Genomic DNA, 16,698 nt, shown 5'->3' on the forward strand with positions numbered 1-16,698 from the left:
GAATGGACTTAATTAATTTTTAGTTAACAAACAAGAGCTAAATTGAGTGTGAATTATATCAAGTGACTTAATTGATTTTTTAAAAAATTTCTCTCAAGAGTTTTTATACATATAAGCCTTTTTTTTTTTTTGGCCAATAAAAAACTTCCATATATGAAAAAGAATTACAAGCAAAAAGAGTCAAACCTAAGTAAAAGTAAACAAGAGAGCTACAAACATTGATCTTATATTAATCATATATAAATTTGAATTTTCATCCTTTTACTTTCCATAATCTAAGTGTTGGTGATACTTCTTCGGTATATCTGTAAGCTTTGGTTGAATGTTTGGAGTAAAATTATGACATGAATTGGTAAACACCCCCCCCCACCACCCCGACCTAATTCACCTCAAATCGCACCAATCTAGAAATACTTGGCGAAGAGAGAGACCAGAATGGTGTTGCTAACAGTGAACAGCTTGGATTGCTACCAATAATCTCCACAAGAACAAACTCCATCCTTAAAATGATGAAAACGGTTTGCATCCCTCACAATTATTTCTCTGTTAACAAGCTTTGAGATAAGCTTGGTGGCTGAATGACAATTAATACATGCCCGCAGATTCTTTGTAATCCTAAGTGTAGTTCCTTGTGCAGTACTTATTAGCCCAAAGGCAATTGCTAGCCTTTCACTGTGATTGCATAGGGTTTCCTCCATCTCTTCCTCGTTCAAATCATGCAAGGAAGAATTCCTATCTGGAACAAATCCAGCTTGCTTCAACCTCCTTTCTAATGACTCAAGTTCCTCAAAAATCTCCTTCGATCGCGGGTGCGACTTGTCTCCTACACGGAATGCTTCAAGTTTCCCGTTGATCTCAATTAAGCTATATCCAAGGTCCTTGCTCAGTCCCTTCTCCCTCATCAAAACTCGTATCTTGGCGACACGATCCCACATTCTGGCAGATGCGTAGAGATTGGAGAGCTGCACGTAATGCCCTGTATTATAAGATTCTAGTGAGAAAAGCCGTTCTGCAGCATATTCTCCGAGTGTGACATGGCGATGAATCTTGCAAGCACTTAGAAGAGCTCCCCATACCGATACACCTGGTTCTATTGGCATGTTCATAATAAAATCATAAGCTTGATCTAGATAACCCGAACGTCCGAGAAGATCAACCAGACATGAATAATGCTGGTGACGGGGCTCGATTCCATAGTCTTTCATGCAGTGGAAAAGTTGCCATCCATCCTCCACAAGACCTGAATGGTTGCAAGCTGTGAGAAGTCCAAGAAAAGTGACAGCATTAGGGGAGACACCAGATTGCCTCATCAACTGATAAAGGTCTAAGGCTTCTCGCCCCCTACCATGCAATCCGTATCCCACAATCATGGAGCTCCACACGACAACATCTTTATCAAGTGTTCTATTGAAGACCATACGGGCCATATCAACATTTCCACATTTTGCAAACATATCAATGAGAGCTGAGTTGACAAAAACATCATCTTTGTGCTCACTTTTACTGATATAATTGTCCATCCATCTAGCTAAATCAAAAGAACCAACTTGTGCACAAGCTAAAACGGCAGACCTGGCTGTTATTGAATCAGTTTTGATATTATGGGAAATCATATCACGAAAAAGTTTGACAGCTTCCTCAGCGTAACCATTCTTTGCATAACCAGAGATCATGGCATTCCACAAAATTAAATTAGGAACCTTCACTAGATTAAAGAAGGATCGTGCAACCATTACTTGCCCACATTTTGCATACATAGCAGTCAATGCAATGAGCAAGTCAGGCTCAAATTCAAGACCCATCTTAATCACACAACTATGAATCGATTTCCCATGTTCCAAATCCTCTACATCCGTATGCGCCCTAATAACGCTAACAAGAGCAATCCAATCTGGCATTACACCCGTTGACCGCATTTCATCAAAAAATCTCAAAGCCTCTATAGGCTGTCCATTCTGAGCATACCCCGAAATCATTGAAGTCCAGGAAACGACATTCCTGATCTCTAACCTATCAAAAACAACCTTGGCACTCGCAATTTTTCCACATTTTGCGTAAAATGCAACAACCCCATTTTGCACAAATACATCCTTTTCAAACCCAAGCCTAAATATCTGCCCATGAACTTGTTGCCCCATTCTGAAACTTGGTATTCCACCACAAGCTTTAAGAACATGAGGGAGTGTATAACCATCAGGACTAACCCATAAAACTTGCATTCTGGAGTACATTTCAACAGCACTAGCAAATAAATTATACTTATAGTAACCTCTAATGATAGCATTCCATAAAAACACATCAGGGTCGGGAAATTTATCGAACACTTTACGTGCATAGCTGATTTCCCCAAGGTTTACAGCTGCATTTACTAATTTCGAGACTAAAAACCCGTTTTGTTGTATACCAAGGAGGAGTAACTTGGCATGAACTTGTGTTATGTTTATTTTGTGGGATGAATTGTCGATTAAATTGGCATAAAAGGAATCGAAATTGAAGTTGTGAAAGATGGTAGGATTATCATTTGAAGACAAGTGTTTGACAAAATTGAATGGGGTGGAGGGAAACTTAAATGACTGTTCGGTTGCCAAGTAAAACGGTGTGATCTTTGTGGGATAAAGAGAGGAAAAAGGGAGGGATATTCTTGTAAGGAGAGGACTTGACGCCATAGGTCGTCATTCTATTTCCCGGTAGACCATCTTCCTCTTCAAATAATAGTGTATTAAAAATTGGTATACCTTTCTCGGCCGTTTGGCTAATATATATATTTAAAATGGCTTGGCTAATCTCTTGCAAGGAGTTCAAAATGCCCTTCCACAAAATATTTGCATTTTAAGTCTTCCTATTTTCTAATTTTCAATTTCATATTTCAGTATTCTCAATTCTCCTTTTAATAAATTTAATTCCAATAACTTAATATCATGTAAAATTATCAAAATGTTTTATATGGCAAAATTATCATCTTACTCAGCCTTCATCACCATTGCTCGACACTTATCACATTTAAAGTTCATAAATCATAATTACACACCGATATGCCCCTTTTCAATCACAATAGAAGATTACACTGTACTTTTCTCTTTCATTCAATTTAGTTCAGAACTGAGTTTCTTCAAGCACGCACACTCTCCAAATCACACTTATATCTGATGAATACTAATTAGCTGAGTCATGTTTTTTTGGGCAATTTCCACTTCTAATCCTTTTTATCTGCATCTCATTTTCACAACCTTCACAGTTATTTCCTCTCAAAATACTTCCAAATTTATTTTCGACTTTATCAGGATTCTACTATGTCCAATCTCAGAGCAGCACCAGCTATTATATCGAAAATTTTCGAGTGTCACATTCTAATTTTGAACTTTGTTTCTTTACTTTATGAAAATCGACAGGTCAGTCCATCTACTATAATTTGAAAAAAAAAATTAAGCCTCATACTTTAAGAAAACTGAAAAACTATTCTAATTGCCTGAAAAACTAGTCTAATTGTTGATAAGTATACAAACTTGAAATATTGATTTTTGCTAATTTACTATATATAATTTTTTGATTTATTGATTTTTTTTTATTCCTTACATATAAATTGTTAAACTGCTAAATTTAAAGACAGTAACTTAATAGCCAGAATTTAGACTAGCTTCTTAAAAGGAAATGAAATTCGTAATTGAGCCATAAACAAATAATATTCTTAAAATGACTCAGGACAACCCAATATTCAGCCTCCCTTAAAGACCTAAAATTATGGTTAATTAATAATCGCCCTGAATTTCATAATATACAAAATATTTTTTTTTCGCGACCGAAGTGATTGATTGTGTAACTATTCCAAACACAGATATAATAAGTACATTAAACATATTTAACTTTTCTCGCATCTTATTTATTACACATAATTTTGGTGTTCATTACTTGATGTCTTACCATTACCGAAATTATCAAGTCTAATTTTTACCAACTATTTTCGAAGAGCTTAATAAATAAAGCTTAGTGTTAATTACTCACCCATGAGCTCTTCATCATCAAATTCTTCCTGCTAATGAAGCCATGATCGCCAGTGTTACTGCAATGTGATAGCGTGATATAGGCATTGTCATTTTAGTTGTCGCATGTCAAACACACAAGCATCTCAACTTCATGTGCCCTCATCCTCTTGACTTTGCATCCCATAATTTGTTATTTGCAAATGGTACCAAAGTTGCGATAGTCTTTATACAGGGAATTTTGGATTTTAACCCACTCAATTTTTAAAAAACAATTAGATTTGAATTTTGATATTAATATCAAATGTTACCAAGCTGAAGAAGTCGCTAGAAGCATTGGACACTCAAAATTTTAAAAATTCTCATTAAACACCCCCAAACTTTTGAAAATTTTAATCAACCCTAAACTTAATGTTAAGATGATATCTTCCTCGGTTCTCTACTTCTATCACATGGTTTGCAAAGAATGGATTCTTCTTTCCTAGTGTGAGGTTGGAGCACCGTTTCTCCTGGAAGATTACTTTGGCAACATTAGCAGCAATTACAAAAGAAAAAAAATAGGAAAATTTTATTAAAAAATAGGAAAAAAACTAATGAACATAAATATAGAAACATAAACATCCATTTTATAAATTATAAAAAATTAAATATTTAAACCGATTCAAACAACTTTTTAACAGACATTTTACCCAGTTCAATCCTCTGGTTTTATGGTACCGGTTCAAGCGATTAAATCATCAATTTTCGATTCAACTGGCCGGTCCAACCTGATTCTGACAACCATGGTTGCTAATGTTGCCAACTGCAATCCTTTCCATTTCCTCATGAGAGGCTCACAAAGGGGAGTTGAAAACTTTTGCCAACTTCTCTATTTCCATGGACAAGAAAGCTTTATCCCACGAGTGATCTTTGCTGAAAGATAGACCAACACCCCATTTGTTTTTCATGTATGCTAGCTATAGACACGGTCCATTACTTTCCTTATTAAAGGCATCTATAGTTCTCAAGGATATTCCATCACTCTAATTAAATGTTTGAACACCCCCCCCCCAATAAGAATATGGTGAACTGTAAAAGAGAACATGCAAACTTAACTATAAAGTCCGTCCTCAAACTTGGCCTCCATTGTGGATGACAGACAACCCATGGCAAGAACTCCCACACACCTTACAACATTTCCAAACTCCACATAGATTCTTCCTCGTAATATTATTGAATTCAACCTCAAGTGTGCCTAAGGAAAACCTAGGATGAGGTCAACATTACAAGCCTCGAGACAACAATCACTTTCATTCTAAATTTCAAAATTTTTCAAGCTCCTCCATTTAGAGACAGCACGAATGACTCTAGTTAGCTTGTGGTGATTGACATAGTAGAACTGCAATATTACAGTGTAGTTCCAATTAGTTCATATTAGTTCTCTATACACTAATTAATACTCCAATAAAATCTTTTTAACAATTTAGAATAATCTTTTATTTGAAGCTAATTTTGTAAAATATTTGAGTTTCTAAGTTATACCATAATATGAAAGGAAAGGGAAAATACAATGTAAATTTTTTTGTTTAAAAGAAACTAAGTTAATCTGAGTCATTTATCTCCCTCCGGAGGTTTCTAGTCTTTTGAGACAGGATAACCAATTCTATAATATGATTTAACAAATGCAATACTAGGTAACAGATGAAATGGTTTACAAGGGTTTTCCGTTGAGGTGGATGACAATGATACTTACTTGGCAATGGCATGTGCTAACGAGGTGGTCTCATGAAAATTTTGACTTTTGGGCTCCCTGCTCTTTTACTAAGACTAAAACAGTAATCATATTGGGAATAAATTTCTGAGCCTCTATGTACTTCCAAGGAATGTAACCCGCAGCATTGACAGTTCAAAACAAGTTACTATAGTGGCAATCCAACTGTAATTATGAAACAGAGGTAGAAAACAAGAGTCATTTATATCAATAATGATGTGGTAAAGCAGAAAAATAATTCCTTCAAACTAGGAAAAAACAAACTCATCATCTTTTCCACCCAAGGTACCATCAAACATGTCATATTTTCTCATACTAAACCTCCTTCAAACTAGGAAAAAACAAACTCATCATATTCTCCACCCCAAGGTACCGTCAAATATGTCATACTGTCTCATACTGAACCTATTTCAATCCAGAAGTTGGAGTAATCTATTCCCGAGCACCAAGCTTCCCATTATTTTGGCGATACTTTCTATTTTCACTATTTCAAAATCCTCAAGTTCAGAGGTAAATCATTCGGTGGCTTCTATAGAGTGCTAACACTGTGGTGTGTTACCAATGCCTACCCATGTAGACCATCCGTTTTTTGCAGCTATATCAACATTAAATGTTCGTTAGTTGAGGTGGACAGAGATGCAATAAATTACTAGTAATTGACTCAGGTGATAGAGAGAGAATTCTTGAGGAGCATAAAAAATGGAGTCAAATGAGATTTGCCAAAGCCTTGAAATCAGCTGCTAAAGTCAAAAGATTTTGGTAATAGGAACAGTGAATACAGCAACAAAATTGTAAGAGTTTATTTAAAACTGTAACATGAAAAAGATATGTCTACAAGATAGGATAGTTCTATGAGCTAAAACATGGATGAGAAAAGTTTTGAAGAAGGCAACTCTATTTGATCAATAATAAGTAATGTATAGTGGGTGTCAAGTTAAAAGGAAAGAGCAAAACCAATGTTTTTTTTCAGTCAAAATGAAGTTTTCTACCCCATTCTTCTGCCTTAGCTAGTAAAAGATTTACACCTTTAAAAGAAAAATATTTCTTTATGTAGATGGTAATGCCTGAGAGATTTAACTCGTTCATAGTTAAAGGAAGAGAAAGAATTACCAATTTGCAATGCAGTGCATAAACCAAATCAGCAAATTGGACAAGCATAATCAGATATCCAAATCATCATCTGGGTCCTCATCAGAATCAGGCATCTCATCATCTGAATCACGGTAATAAATAATCTCACCACTGCCGCAGTTCTCGTTTGTCTGCACATTTTCCACTGCAGCAACTGGTCTCTCATGTTTGCTATCCACCAGAGATCTCCGGCCATCATATATTTGTATGGGTTTACCATTACCTAAAGCAAGCAAAGTGAGCATGAGAGATTCCAATGCTATTGAAGGCATCAAATGATGTAAAATGGAACCTAAGACAAGGCAAACAAAAGCTAAAGTTTAATAGCACAATTATAACCCCTTCATATTTTCTACCTTGGTGTTCAAAAGGAAGTACAACATTAGCCTTATCAATTCTCTCTTTCTCTGACAACTGAAGACTGAACTGGACCTGTACAAGAAACATTAATTCATCCTCAAATGACAGCTCCAGACTGAACTGGACCTATAAAATTGAAACTTGATAAATTGTGCTCTGAATTCTAGTTTTGCCAGAGCATGAAATTGGAAAATAGGTAAGCATTTTTTACTCATAAGCTTTATTTTTATTATAATATTTTATTATTTCAGTTTATTTCATAATATTTATTTTAAGTATTAGATATTTTATAGAAGGATAGGGTCCTCAGTTATCTTTAGGGTTTAAAGTTAGGGTTAGGAATAAAACTTTATTTGCAAGAAAGAAATCCTATATAAATAAGTTGTAGGCTTTACAGCCATAATTATTATTCTTAATTTTTTCTTTGAATTAATATTTTCTACAGTCACCTTTCCAATTCGTTTGTTCAGTCCTAGTTCTTTTAATTGCTGCTGTTTTATTCTCCAATCCACATCAATTTTTCTTTATCAGTGTACACTAATTTTTTGAGCAAAGAAAAGATTTCTTGCAGGTAATAGTGTACTATAAGATAAAAAGAATAAGACGAAAAGGCAGAGAGAGAGATTAAGCTATGACCTTTGGCACAAGACCCTGATTAATTGCTCCTTCAGATGGCAAAGATGTAAAGTTGATGCCTGACTGCTCAATGTGAACTTCCTCTGACTACATATAGGTTTAAAAACTATCATGTCAGTCTGCTGCTATCTTAACCAGGAGAGAAAGAGAGAGAGAGAGAGAGAGAGAGAGAGAGAGTTACCATCACACGGACCCGTCCATTTCTCTTCTTAAATCTAACATGAAACTTTCCTTTCTTGGAGTTATGCTTGATCAAAGAGAAATTTTCCAAATCCCCTCTCTGTCCATTTGCAAGTTGATGTGATGGTTCTAAACTTGCCACTATAGATGACAAATATTCCAGAACAGCTGTAACCCTAGCCTCATGAAGGTCTGAATGTAATAACCAAAAGATACTGGAAATCTGATCTGCAAACATCAACAAATACCCCTGAGAAAGCACCCAAAAGGACTCATTACAGGTATCACTTATACCACCCATCAATTTCAGAAGTTTCCACTAAAAGCCAGGAACATTCCCTTTTAAAATCAAGAAAGGAATGTGTTAAAAACATAGAATTTTGCATACAGAACTGAAACTATTCCAAGAGAACTAAAGACAAACCACGTCTATGAAAGTTGAGAAATTTCAAACCGAACAATTCCAGGGAGAAGGATTGTAGCAGAAAAGTATAAACAAACCATGGCTACGAAGATTGCTTAACAGGCGTGCAACTGATGACACAGGTGCATGTCTCAACATTTCATCGGCCTAGTAGAAATAGAAGAATGCAATACAATCAGAAAAAGAAGAATACCACATAAGGTAGAAAATTGGAGGCGGAAATTCTAGTAGCATGCATTCGGCGTAAACTGGACTGAAAGCTAATTTCATAATAGTAGGTTTCTAGAGTTACAAAAATCTCTTCTATTTAACCCAGTGTAGAGGGGGGGTTAATTTCTTAACCCTTTTCTAACAAGAATTTCCATATTTAAAGACTTAAAATCCCGTAAAGCTAGCAATTGAGCAAAGGGGAATCTTCTCAAGTAGAAAAGTTAATCAATCTTCCTATTAACAACTTTCAAGTCTACTTCAATCCAAATTGCATTCAGTGATTAAACATTTTGCACTATAATAAAAAACCATGCAAAATCAACTTAATAACAAGTATGCAGAAATAAATGAACATAGGCTTTACTATTTTTTAAGCTCTGGGCCATCCTATCTGCATGAGTGGTAACTCAAAATTCAATACAATTTAGAACATAGTAATGAGCATCAACCAAGACATTGCAACCTTCAATGTCAAGGTGTATGCCTAGCAATTGCACCTTAGCGCCAAATGATAAAAGCACCCTAGAGCCTTTAGGGAAAAGTACATCCGATCACACATGCACACCTGGTGCATCTAGATACACTTTTCTGTACGTCAATAGGTGCAAAACAAAAACCCAACTAATTCAAGTTCTATTAGGTTTCTTTTTCCTTTTAATTAATGAACCTTTACTAGTAGGAGGGGATAATTTACTTCATAATATTTGAATATCCGACAACAGGAAAAAACGCCATGGGATCATACGTAAATCATGCAGATTGGTCTATTAATGAAAAAAAAAAATTTGCACGTTTTGTAGATAAGCTGGATCACAATTTAGAGTTTATTATCATAATTATATATGTTAACCTTGGTATATAAATGGATAGACACATAAATCTTGTGCCTTACTGCACTTAGGCAAACTCTTTTTTTTTTCTTTTTTTTTTGCCCCTTGCACCTCAGGAAATAAAAGAATTTTAGCACCTAGAATGCGCCTTGTGCCCTTGACCTTACAAATTCTACCTATCAGTCATAATATTTTCTGGTACTTTGTTGTTATTAGAGGAAACTTCCTTGCACCTTCTTAAGAAATAAGACATGTTAAAAAAAAATTTCTAGACAAAATTTCGTGTTCTTGAGCATATTAGAATAGCATATTAAACAAAATCATATGAAGCTCCAAACTTCTTGATTGTACTCCATTCCAAGCTACAGACAATTCCCAGCTAGACATCCAACAAAAATATTTTGTAAGAAATATTAATCATACAACGCCAGTATGCTTACTTGGATTTTGTCTATACTTCAATATTTTTTTTCTGTACATTGAAATTTTACTAGTTAAAAAAAGTTCAGATTTCATTAAAAACAATCAAAAATTAGCAAACAGGATAGAGAGGATTACCGAGTCTATGGCAATAGAAAACCGGATTTTTCCACCTCCTACCAGTCCTACAAACAATCAAAAGCAACAATAGAAAATACCCAACAAAAACCATAAATGAATTTACTCAACAAACAATCGAAAGCTTATGTTGATCTTTCAAACTTGAAAAGGATTTGCAAAAGATTTACCTTTTCCAAGTTCAATAATTGAATTGTACAACTTATCCATATGTTTCACTTCCCTAAAAACAATAGCATTACTCGAAACCAAAGCTTCATTGGAAAGAGCCGTGAAGTTTCTACTCCCTGCTAATTGATCCTTCCAACCAAGTGGATCACTGTAACAATCTAAAATTTGAATCCTGAAATGTCACCCAAAAAGATCTAATTAAAGGAAATAAAACAAAACCCGTGCAATTTTATAGCTTTAATTTATCAGGAAATTGATTAAATTTCGTTTCTTCATTTAGAAAAAAAAAATTAGAGCAAAAAGGAAGTTCACTGTTTATTCGATGAAGCGACGTCAGTTCCTTTGTTTTTCAGCAAATCCAAATAAAACGATGGGCTCCGGGAAAATGAAACCACGACAAGGCCTCTGCAACAGATGATAACTAAATAATTGCCCTAATTTCAAGTTAATAAAGGTTAACAAAACGGTTTTCCGAGAAGGAAATAAAAGGAAAGCGAACCGTGACTGCGATTTTCCTGCCAAAATGGAGGAGAAGAGATGAGAAATCACGTGAGAAAACACTTGTAAGGCAAAGGGAGAAGCGACGGAGTCCTTGATGGTGAGAGCAGGCGCCAGCTCGCCTTCTAGAGCTCCGTCTCTTAGTGCTCTGTAAATTGATTCCGCCATAGCTACTGGCTTTGGTGCTACTGAGTTGGGTTATTTTAGTGTGTCAAAAAACCCTAGACGAAAATATTTGAGGGGGTTTTACAAGGGATGAGGAAAGGTAAACAATGCAAATTGATAAAGACGGTTTACAAAGATGTTAGTATAGTAAGTGTTGAAAAATAAAGAGTCGTAATTTTTATTAAAATGTTTCAAAAATTATTAAAAAAATCTAATGTTTTAAAATTTTTAAAATTATTTCTTTTTTATAAAAAATTATTATTCTTATAATTTTTGAAAATTTTATATAATCCCTGAAATTAATTAAATCCTTCTAAAATAATTAAAAAATTAATTAAATCTTCATAAAATAAAAAATAATAATTAAATCCTTCATTAACATTTTTCAAAGTCAGATCAACACTTAACGATCTGTAAGGAGTCTTAACAGAAATGGCAATTTAAAAGATACAATTGATTATTATTTTTAGATCAACATCTAATTTATTGCACATTTCAATCGGGGACCTAATTTATTTTCAAATTATTTTCAAGGACTTTTTATTACTTTAGCCAAAATATTAATTAATTTAAATTATGAATAAACCACGTGGCAATAAGTTAAGCTATATATCCACATCAGTGGGAGCATGAAACCTTATAATATAATATATATGATATGATATATAAGATACATATTTAATATCTACGTTATAATATATTATATTTCATATGATTATAATTTCATATTATAAACTTAAAAATAATTGAAATGCGAAGCTCAAACTTCAAATATTAAAATCTAAATTTAACTTATATTTTAAATATATTTTTTTTATCCATACTCATTTTTTTATCTAATATACTTTTTCTACACACATCTAAATATTAGAAGGTTGTTGGGCTTCCACGAATGGTCAAACCGTTGAAGAGGTCCAATTATATCTCAATGCCTCCTAGAATAATTGTGCTTTGTTTCTATGATCATTTATATCTATTTTACTATATTTAAATTTATAATTAATTCCGTGAATTAATCAAATTCAAACTAATTAAGAAGATATTTAAAATTTATTTTTTAAAAATAATCAATATTACTATAAACATGATTTCGTGTTTTAATATCTTTTAAATAAAAATTTTAAATAAACCAATTTAAATTACTACTTAAAATAACCCATATTATTTTTAAAAAACCACTCTTTAAAAAAAACTTTCTCCTTTTGAAGATCTATTATATATAATTTTTTTATAATATGTCATTGTCATAAAATTTAGTACTAATAAAAAGTGATTTTTATTTAAGAATAATTTAACACGATTTGTAATAACGGTTTAATATTTTATTGATAGTGAATACAATTATTTTTCTTATCATCCTATTAGTATGGATATTGTTGCCAATATTAGATGACGTGAGTTTGGATGCGTGAAAGGGTATTATCTTCCTATTTATGGATTGAGGAAAGATTATAAATAATTCTAAATATTGTATAGAAAAAACCAGATATAATTAGAATATATAATGAAATTGTAAAAAAAAAAGTATTTTTATTAGGAAGGATACTGGAATCCAAACTCAATAGGAACGTACCCATTCCATCTGGTTTAAGAATTAAGAACTATTTTGGCTAAAAAATAAATTAAGAATTATTTATAGAAAGAAGAAGAGGAAAAGAATTATTCCCAAGGTTCCTACCCACCACCATAACCACACGTTTCTTTTAGATGCAACCATTACCTCACTTCTTTCTTTTCTTTTGCTAAATAACAAACCCACGCAATTCTTCTTTCGATTTCGATATTAAATAAATTAATCTCTTTCAAAAAAATTAAAATAATTTATGTTAAAAACATAAATAATATCTAATATAAAATTAAAATTATAAATCAGAATCTATCATATCAAATTATTAAGAAAATTAGATGCAGAAGTGTACAAAAGTTAATTAGTCCATAATTTCTAAAGATGGGATACTATAAAAGTTAGTTTGTATGTAATTTAGGGACTACAACCCTGATATATATAACATTGGCACATTAGCCCTAATTCCTAATTAGTCCATCATTAATTAGAAATTGATTAGAACTTAATTACTAGAGTATCTACACATATTTGACCTATACTTTATTTAATAATTAAAGTTCAATAAACATTAACCAAATTAGATTTGGGCTAACCTATCATGATAGTAAATAATAACATGTAATTACCCTTATTGTATATGTGGTGTCCATATTTTCCAACAATCTAATCCTGTCAATTTTGAAAGTGAACAATTAAGTAAAATTAATCACGATGTTAATATTTTCTGTCAATTTTACATAAATTAATTGGTATAAATACAAATTTAGCTCTCATAATTTACACATCATATCAATTTGATCATTATTTAATAATTTGAACCCATAATTTTTTTATAAATGTGTAAATGTTGAGGTTAAATTTGTTGAATTTTTTAGAATCAATGACAAATTAACAAAATATTTAAACATGGAGGGCTAAGTTTATTATTATAACAATCAAAGTTATAAACACTTGATAAAAGATATTAACATCTGAATAATTGTCCTTAATAACTCACTTTCAAAATTGATAAAGATTAAATTGAAATATAAAATATATTTATAAAAAATTTATGTAGGAAGCAATAGTTGAAATAAAAAAAATTAATGCTTAAACTTTTTGATGTCTTAGATTCAAGTCCCCATTTTATTTAGAATTTAAATTGTTTTTATAAATTTTATATAAAAATATAAAAAGACAAAAGAAAAACCTTTATAATGATATTTTTACTTTTAAAATATAAAAGATTTTTTAGACATTTACTAAGTGAGTTGATGTCTTGATTCGTGACACCAACTGAGTCAAATATTTTATATTAATACTGTTTGGTTTTTTTTTTTTAATGTTAACTTTGGTTAATGAAGTTTTGATCCAAAAGACAAAACATAGACCATGGAAACTTTGATATCTCAAGTACAAGCCCTACCAAATACAAATATTATGCGCAAATTCTCTTTAAGATTTATTTTGCATGTTAATGTTTTATTATTTGTCGGGCATGTTCAAATTTATTTTGGTTTAGGTCGGTATGTATTTTGAATTTTTTAAATTTGGTTATGCTTTGTGCTGATTTAATTATAACTTTAGTTATTCAAACATGTTTATTTTGTAATTATAATTGTATTTGTGATTGCGGTTGTATTTGTAATCTCCTTAAAAAATGTCAAATAAATTTTGAAACCTATATATATCTATACTAGTATTTAAGTGTGTGATTGAATTGGGGTAATGAGTCAACTCGACACCAATTCAATCAATAAAATTATTAAAATAACATTACATATTTTAAATAAATTATATTATTACTAGGGTTCTTTTATCTTTTTCTTATTTTAAAAAAACTAATAAAATATTATAAAATATTGATATTTGAGCTCATATCACCAACATTTATAAAATAGTTTTATACCAATTCAATCAAAGCTTTATTTTAGCTTTTTTATTGTAATTACGCAAATTATTTCACTCACATTATTTGTATATCTATACTATTATTTAAGTGTGTGACTGAGTTGGTATCTTGTTAGAATTATAAAATAATATCTGATATAAAACTTAACAAACCATAAACTAGGATCTATCATGTCAATTCATCAAGAACAAATCAATAAAAACTAGATGCGGAAGCGTACCTGAATCCATGGATTTCTTGAAATCTTCTGATCTTATGATTTTGATCTTCCAAATTAGCACACAAATAAATTTGAGAATGTGGCTCTCTTTTTTCTAAAGATGGGATATTAGAAAAGTCGCATTATGTGTAATTTGGGGATCATAACCCTAATATATAACTTTTGCACATTAAAAATTAGTTACTAGAGTATCTACACATATTTGGCTTATACTTTATTAATAACTAAAGTCAAATAAAACTTAACCAAATTAGATTACTTTTAATTTGGACTAGCCTTTTATGATAGTAAATAAAAACATATAATTACTCTTATTATATATGTGATGTCCATATTTTTCAACAATCATGAGTCAACTCAACACTGAATTAGTCAAGAAAATTGCTAAAATATGTTACATATTTTAAATAAATTATATTATTTATGAGGGTACTTTTGTTTTTTTCTTATTTTAAAAAAATGAATAAAAATTTACAAAGGTTGAGATTTAAACCTATGCGCAACATCATTAAAAATATATTTCTTTATCACTTCAACCAAAAATTTATATTAATAATTTTATACATTTTAATGCTATTAGATAAATTGTTTCACAAACAAATCTATACTTATTATTTAAGTATATAACTAAGTTAGTGTCACAAATCATCTCGAAATCAACTTAATCAAATAAATTATTAAAATAACCTTAAATATTTTTAAATAAATTATACTATTATGAGGGTACTTTTGTCTATTTCTTATTTAAAAAATAAATATTTACAAATGTTGAGATTTAAACCTTTGTCACCATCATCATATATAAAATCTTTTATTTACCATTTCAACCAAAACTTTATTTAGATTTTTATACATTTCAATGTTATTAGACAAATTGTTCCACCACATTGTTTGTATATCTATACTATTATTTAAGCGTGCGATTGAGTTGGAGTCATGAGTCACACTACACCAAAACAGGCTTTTAGCGGCGTTTATAGCGGCGTTTTAACTAAAAATGCCGCCAAAATCGAGTAATAGCGGCGAGTTTAAATAAACGCCGCAAATTATAAGCAATAGCGGCGATTTCCCAAAAGCGCCGCAAAAGAGTTAAGTAAACGGTGCCGTTTTCTTGGTGAGCTTCAAAGACATTAGTGGCGCTTCAAACAAAACACCGCAAAAGTCAAACATTAGCGGTGCTTTTACAAAAGCACCGCAAAACTGTTAAACAGACGATGTCGTTTTATTTTAGGTTTAGAGACATTAGCGGCGTTTATAAGGAAACGCCGCAAAAGATCATATATTAGCGGCGCTTTCTCCAAAGCGCCACAAAAGTTTTATCAAACGACGTCGTTTCCATGTTGAGGTTTAGACACATTAGTGGCGCTTTACATAAAACGCTGCGTAAGTCAAACATTAGCGGCGATTAAGGAAAGCGCCACAAAAAGTTTTAAGCAAACGGCGTCGTTTTTCTGTTGAGCATTAGAGACATTAGTGGCGCTTTGCAAAAAATGCCGCAAAAGTCAAAGCATTAGCAGCGCTTTCTCGAAAGTGCCACAATAGTTTTAGGCAAACGACGACGTTTTTTTTTAAATTTAGAGACATTAGTGGAGCATTCCTCAAAATGCCGCAAAAGTCAAGAATTAGCGGCGCTTTCGCAAAAGCACCGTAAAAGTTTTTAAGCAAACGACAACGTTTTGTTGTTAAGGTTTAGGCACATTAGCAGCGCAATTATAAAAACGCCGCAGGAGTCAAGCAGCAGTGGCGCTTTCCCAGAAGCGCCGCAAAAAGATTTAAGCAAACGGCGTCGTTTTGGAGTGGATGTTTAGAGACATTAGTGGCGCTTTACAAAAAAATGCCGCAAAAAGTTAAGCAAAACAACCTTGTTTTGTTGAGCTTTAAACGCGTTGGCAGTTTAGGGATTATGGGTTTAGGCCTTACGATTTATTGTTTATTGTTTAAGTGTTAAGGTTTAAGGTTTATAGTTTATATATGTTTTATGATTCAAGGTTTAGGGTTTATAGTTTATATATGTTCTATGATTCAGGGTTTAAGGAATATGGGTTAGGGGTTTAAGGATTATGGTGTAAGAGTTGTGATTTAAGGTTTAGGTGTTTGGGGTTAAGGGTTAGGGTTTATGTATTATGGTTT

General features: G+C 32.1%; 2 protein-coding genes across 12 annotated transcripts; both read right to left on the reverse strand.

Moving 5' to 3' along the window:
- Window positions 1-110: 110 nt before the first annotated feature.
- On the reverse strand, window positions 111-3,732 carry LOC121224658 (pentatricopeptide repeat-containing protein At3g12770). The gene has a single exon (XM_041108394.1). It carries the CDS (start codon window positions 2,664-2,666, stop codon window positions 468-470), a length of 2,199 nt encoding a protein of 732 aa, XP_040964328.1. The 5' UTR covers window positions 2,667-3,732; the 3' UTR covers window positions 111-467.
- Window positions 3,733-3,868: 136 nt separating this feature from the next.
- On the reverse strand, window positions 3,869-11,046 carry LOC121203036 (elongator complex protein 5). Of its 11 annotated transcripts, none has more exons than XR_005922332.1 (11): window positions 10,727-11,017; window positions 10,540-10,632; window positions 10,227-10,399; window positions 10,057-10,103; window positions 8,536-8,605; window positions 8,036-8,262; window positions 7,855-7,941; window positions 7,215-7,290; window positions 6,838-7,081; window positions 5,710-5,892; window positions 3,869-4,486 (listed from the first exon to the last, which is right to left on the reverse strand). XR_005922332.1 is itself a non-coding variant. In XM_041108398.1 (9 exons), the coding sequence occupies exons 1-8, from the start codon at window positions 10,891-10,893 to the stop codon at window positions 6,866-6,868; spliced, it is 1,080 nt and encodes a 359-aa protein (XP_040964332.1). In that variant the 5' UTR covers window positions 10,894-11,018; the 3' UTR covers window positions 4,239-4,486; window positions 6,838-6,865. The 11 variants fall into 11 exon arrangements, 4 of the variants coding, with proteins under 4 accessions (XP_040964332.1, XP_040964331.1, XP_040964329.1 ...); XR_005922333.1 differs by lacking the exon at window positions 3,869-4,486 and adding an exon at window positions 4,584-5,355; XR_005922334.1 differs by lacking the exon at window positions 5,710-5,892 and having other exon boundaries at window positions 4,239-4,486; window positions 10,727-11,046.
- Window positions 11,047-16,698: the final 5,652 nt, after the last annotated feature.

This window comes from Gossypium hirsutum, chromosome D12, assembly GCF_007990345.1.
Source record: "Gossypium hirsutum isolate 1008001.06 chromosome D12, Gossypium_hirsutum_v2.1, whole genome shotgun sequence".
Lineage (NCBI taxonomy): Eukaryota > Viridiplantae > Streptophyta > Magnoliopsida > Malvales > Malvaceae > Gossypium > Gossypium hirsutum.